At 57.7% G+C, this 6,000-nt stretch overlaps 1 protein-coding gene across 1 annotated transcript; it reads right to left on the bottom strand.

The window, feature by feature from the left end:
* Nucleotides 1-1,124: 1,124 nt before the first annotated feature.
* Nucleotides 1,125-5,504, bottom strand: LOC102456393 (olfactory receptor 52B2-like). Its single transcript, XM_075922491.1, has one exon. The coding sequence runs from the start codon at nt 5,011-5,013 to the stop codon at nt 4,003-4,005; it is 1,011 nt and encodes a 336-aa protein (XP_075778606.1). The 5' UTR covers nt 5,014-5,504; the 3' UTR covers nt 1,125-4,002.
* Between the last annotated feature and the right edge of the window lie 496 nt (nt 5,505-6,000).

Below are 6,000 nucleotides of genomic sequence, written 5' to 3'. Positions count from 1 at the left end.
ATGCCCGTGGAAAACATCTTCCCGGTGCCGCAACCAGGAGCTACAGCCTGTCCGAGAGGAGTCAGAGATTCCAGAAGGGCCACTGGCGACCTTACTCCTGACAATCACGTTGTCCTTGGACCATCCTTGGACCCCATGATGAGGGGCTGCAGGAAGGAGAGGTTCAGGACCTGCCCCGTGGATGAGCAAAGCGCCCACAGCCAGCAGCATGTTTCTCTACGGGTGGTGCACAACCACACACCCTGGTGCACGTGACAATATTTATTCCACGCATGGATGAAAAAAAATAGAGGGAACATGGATCTCCTGCTGGGTGCGTGATGTGTCCTGCACAGCGTGTGCTGGGGAAGGTGCCGTACAGACAGCGCTGGAGGCTGGACTGCCCAGCGCAGTTGGCAGAGGGCAGCCACTGTGCATGCAGCCCCAAGCTACCGCCTACTAGGGTAGGGCAGCCAATGACCCCCTGGCCGTGTGTGCACTGCAGTCTGGGGGCTGGCTTGGGGTCCCTTTCAGGTGGTGGTTGGGCTTATTCAGTCTGCAGAAGAGAAGAGTGAGGGGGGATTTGAGAGCAGCCTTCAGCTTCCTGAAGGGGGGTTCCGAAGAGGATGGAGAGAGGCTGTTCTCAGTAGTGACATATGACAGAACAAGGAGCAATGGGCTCAAATTGCAGTAGGGGAGGTCTAGGTTGAATATTAGGAAAAACTATTTCTCTAGGCGGGTGGGGAAGCGCTGGGATGGGTTCCCTAGGGAGGGGGTGGAATCTCCATCCCTGGAGGTTTTTGAGTCCCTGTAGGGGTAAACTGAGGCAGTCCACGGTATTTCGCTAAGAAACCGTAAGCTATCCTAAATTCGGGGTAGGCCTGGGAATGCACAGCACAAGCAGCCAGCATGACCCTGGTCGCCCTGGCAACCACGTTCCAAAAGGGCCTCACTCCGATAAGCCCCTGGCTGGTGCCAAAACAAACTTCCCGGAAGTCGTTCTCCCGGTCTCCTTTAATCCTAGATAAGCCTGTGACCCAAGGACTCCGCCAACGCGCGGCCGTACCATCTCGCAGGAGACGCATCATAATTTCAACCAAGTTGCCATTAAAATGCTTGTCTTGTGTATGTTGGCTTTATTTCGCTCGTTAGGGATAACTCCCTGTATTATTGATGAGATGTTTAATTGGCAATGGGCGGAGATGCTGTGTAACCTTCATAGTTTATTGGCTCATGAGCTCATTACGTCTTGCCGCCAGACCCTATCAAATCGCTTCCACTCTGCCCATCTGTTGCCTATATCGTCGATGGTAATGTTTTCATTAACTAGTGTTCACCAGGTTAACCCCTGAGGAGCACTCCACCAGCTGTGTGCAACAAATCCTCTGCGTGTTTTCACCTGCATCCAGAGTGTCCAAAACTATTCCCTCCAGTCCCAGCTTGACCAAGCCCTGGCTGGGATGATGGAGTTGGGTTGGTCCTGCCTTGGACCCGATGACTCCTGAGGTCTCTACCAGCCCTGGGATTCTGTGACCCCTAACAGGACATTCTGAGTGTTTGGTGTTTACACTAGGTGTGTCTCCACACCATGACATGGCTGGGGTCTGGGACCTGCCTCCTGGGCTAAGCCCCACTGCACTGGTGAAAAGCCTCCCTTGCCTCCAGCCCCCGTAGCCCCAGCGGCAGGCTTTGGCTGGGAACAGGGACTCTGGATTGCGGGATCTTTGGGACGGTTCCGTGTTTCTCCAGCACCTCGTGCGATGGGGCCGTGCGGCTGGAATGATAACATCCCAGCACACGGTGCAGAGCAGGGCAGAACCAGTTTCTCCCCAGATTTCTGGAAACAGGGTTCAAAACAGACCTAGATAAATGCCCGGAGGTTAGGCCCATCAATGGGTAAGGTAGGGACGGTGGCCCTAGCCTGGGTTTGTCGGAGGCTGGGAATGGGCGACAGGAGCGGGATTACTTGATGATCCCTGTTCTGTTCACTCCCTCTGGGGTATCTGGCATTGGCCACTGTCGGCAGACAGGACAGTGGACTAGATGGACCTTTGGTCTGACCCATACACACCCATGGATCAGCCTAGCCTCCCTCCTCCCACTCTCAGCAGTGTTAGCTGCATTTTACCGAAGGGAAACTGAGGCACAAGAGCAGGTGGTGAGTTGCCAAACGTCATACAGTAGGTTGGTAGCAAAACTGGGTGTGGCCATGGTCCCCAAACATGGAGTCCTGTCCTCTAACTACTAGACCTCGCTTCCTCTCGTGTATTCCTCTCCCCGTATGCCGGGACTGTAGCTACACCTAGGCCTGGTGTTCTAGTCCTCATTGGAAAGGGAAAGTAACCCCTCTCCAGCGAGGTGACTCTCTCCGCCACACGGTACCAGTTTGGCTTTGGGGAGCTGAGTCTCCGAGGGGTGGCCGGGTTAATCCGTTTCAGCACAAACCGCGAGGAGTCCGGTGGCACCTAACACATTTATTTGGGCCTCGGCTTTCGTGGGGTGCATCTGAGGAAGGTGGCTCCGGCCCACGGAAGCCGAGGCCCAAATAAACGGTGCCACTGGACTCCTCGTCCTTCTTACCGAGGGGTTTGACACGGTCCATTCGGAGGTTGGGCAGAGCGGCTCTGAGGTACCGCCTGGGCCTGGGCGCCGAAGGGGAGAACCAAGGGGAATTATCCTTTCCTGCGGTTGGACCGCGGGGGCTCGGGCTGCCTCTGTCTGCCCGTGGGAGCACTCCCGCTCGGTGTCGTGCATTAAATGCTCCTCCGGCCATAGAGCTAGGGACCAAGCATCCAGGCCTGGGTCATTGTCTCTGCTCCAGCGGCTGCCCCAGCTCCAAGAGGAATCCGGGCACTAGATGAGGGGGACGCAGGGGCCCGTGAGCCTGTGACCCAGCCCCTGCCCCAATTGAGAACACCTGGGCTGGAGGAGGGGGCGGGGGAGAGCGAGGCAGGCCCCACGGCCAGCAGAGGCCTCCCCGAGGGAAACAGCTGCCAGTGGAGAGCTGGGGGCGTAGGCCGGAGCTGAGGGGTGGGGAGGCTCGTTCACAGGTCCCCAGGAGCGAGGGGAAGAGCCAGTCTGGTCAGGCCCAGAAGCAGGGGGCAGGAAGGAGGGAGCCCCCTGGCAGGCGGCCTGACCCCCGTGTGGACGGTGCTGGGAGGAGCCCAGGAAAGAGGAGGTCCCTTTCATAGGGGCAGGATTCCAGTTGGGAGGCCTGGGGGGTGGAATCCAGCCAGGGGCCCTGGCAGGGCACCTGCCTGGGGGCTGTGGAGAGATGTGGGTCTGGGGTGCCTCAGGAGAGGGGGGTCCTGGAACAGGGGCTGGCGAACGGGACAGAGGGGTGACCAGCTCATGGGCAGGCAGCTGGGAACCCTTGTGTGGGACTTGACGAGCTGCCACCTGGAAACCGTCGTTCAATGAGCGGATTTGAGGGGACCTGTCTTTACTCCGGGGGATCTGTGAACGGTGGCGCTTTATATGGCTCGGGGGTTGAATCGCGCTGAAGAGAGAGACAATATCCCTTTGCCTCGGCCGCTACAGGGGAAACTGAGGCAGGCACACCTGCCGGCCTGTCACAAGCCCCACTGCAGGGTAGTCCATAGCCTGGTGGCTAGGCGACCCCCCCAGAATACGGGGGACCCAAATGAGGGGCTGTTCTGAGTCAGGCAGATCAATCAGTCCAAGGCAGCATCACAAAACATACCCGCCGGGGGCTACATTCAGCCTGCCTGGGCCCCCGTCCTTCTGGCCCGGGCCAGCTAGTGAACGCTTGGCTTTGCAACCCGCCGAATGGTCTTTCCCCACCGTGGGTAGCCTGTTCTGCACTTGACCCCTTCCTAGAGATGTCTCGGGCGCCCGTCAGTGACCTAGCCGAGCTGCTGGGGGAGGAGGGGCGCAGCAGAGGGGCAATTTTCAATTGGTAAAGGACTTTGACGGACGAGCAGGTCGGCTTAGGGCAGGGCGGGGAACGCTCCCATGAAACGACCCGTTCCAGGAATCCGGAGCCTGCCGGTTCCAGCCTCATCACGCCGCCCTCCCGCCGCTGCGTCCACCCGACGTCCCCTCGCCCCGGCTCCATCGCCAACCCGGCTTGCCGCTCAGCTGGGAGAAGGCGCGGGCGGCTCCTTCCCAGACCTGCTTGCTCCTCACCCCGTACACGATGGGGTTGAGCATGGGGGGGACGACGACATAGAGGTTGGCCAGGAGGACGAGGGTGCTGCGGGGGATGCCGTGGCCAAACCGCAGGGTGAACCAGGAGAAGAAGGCCGGGGTGTAAAACATCAAGATGACGCACACGTGGGAGCCGCACGTGTTCAGGGCCTTGAGCTGGACACCTCGGGCCGGCCGGCTAAAGAGAGAGCAGAGGATGCGGGTGTAGGAGACGCCGATGAAGACAGCGTCTAACCCTGCTGACAGGAGGCTGGCCGTGACCCCGTACCAAACGTTGACGGTGATGTCCACGCAGGCCAGCTTGGCCACGCCGATGTGCTCGCAGTAGGTGTGAGGCATAACGTTGTGGCCGCAGTAGTGAAGCCGCGTCAGGAGGAAGAAGGTGGGGACCATGATGCCAAAGCTCCTGGTGACGGCCGCCACGGCTATCTTCCTGATGACAGAGTGCGTCAGTATAGTGGCATACCGCAGGGGTTCGCAGATGGCCACGTACCGGTCGAAGGCCATGGCCAGCAGGAGGGCCGACTCGGTAAAAAAGACGAAGTCGATGAAAAACATCTGGGCGAGGCAGGCCTGGAAAGAGATCTCCTTGGAGAGAGACCAGAAGACGCTCAGGGCTTTCGGCACCGTGGAGGTGGAGAGCAGCAGGTCGGCCACGGTTAACATGGCGAGGAAAATGTACATGGGCTCGTGGAGGCGGGGCTCTGTCAGGATGGTGACGAGGAGGACGGAGTTCCCGAGAAGTGCCACGACGTACATCAGACAGAAGGGGATGGAGATCCAGCCGTGAGCCTGCTCCAGGCCCGGGATGCCCACCAGGACGAACGTGGCGGGGTGGGAGCTGGTGGAATTGAGCGCCGACATGGTACGGTGCAGGCCTGTTGCCACCGCGTAGGGCCCCTGGCCTGTGAGAGAAGAGAAGCAAAGAGGAGCACAAGCCACTTGCTGTACATGGAGCCAGGAATATTCATTAGCAAGTCCCCTATCCTCCTCCCCGCTGGGGTGCGCTGGGGTTCTCAGGGTGTCCGGGGTCTGGAGCACGTGATTGACCAGGAGAGACTGAGGGATTTGGGCTTGTTTAGTCTGCAGAAGAGAAGAGTGAGGGGGGATTTGAGAGCAGCCTGCAACTCCCTGAAGGGGGGTTCCAAAGAGGCTGGAGAGAGGCTGTTCTCAGGGGTGGCAGATGAGCAATGAACATAACGGTCCATGCAGCCCAGTGTCCTGTCTGCCCACAGTGCCCAATGCCAGGTGCCCCAGAGGGAGAGAACAGAACAGGGAACCATCAAATGATCCCTCCCCTGTCACCCATTTTCAGCCCCTGACAAACAGAAGCTAGGGACACCATTCCTACCTAATATGTATTGATGGACCCAACCTCCACGAATTTATCCAGCTCTTTTTTGGACCCTGTTCAAGTCCTGATCTTCACAACATCCTCTGGCAAGGAGTTCCACAGATTAACTGTGCGCTACATGAAGAAACATTTCTTTTTGTTTGTTTTAAACCTGCTACCTGCTCATTTCATTTGGTGACCCCTGACTCTTATGCTATGGGAACAAGTAAATAACGTTTCCTTGTTCATTTTCTCAATTCCCTTCATGATTTTATAGACCCCTATCATATCTCCCCCTTAGTCTGCTCTTTTCTAAGTTGAAAAGTCCCAGTCTTGTTAATCTCTCTTCATAAGGCAGCTGTTCCAAACCCCTCATCATTTTTGTTGCCCTTTTCTGAACCTTTTCCAATGCCAAGATACCTTTTTTGAGATGGTCTCAAGTTGCATGGGGGAAGTCTAGGTTGGATATTAGGAAAAACTATTTCCCTCGGAAGGTGGGGAAGCACGGGGATGGGTTC

Source organism: Pelodiscus sinensis, chromosome 1 (assembly GCF_049634645.1).
Source record: "Pelodiscus sinensis isolate JC-2024 chromosome 1, ASM4963464v1, whole genome shotgun sequence".
In the NCBI taxonomy this organism is placed as follows: Eukaryota; Metazoa; Chordata; order Testudines; family Trionychidae; genus Pelodiscus; species Pelodiscus sinensis.
Note: the sequence above shows the minus strand (reverse complement) of the source record. Positions and strands in the feature narration are given on the sequence as shown.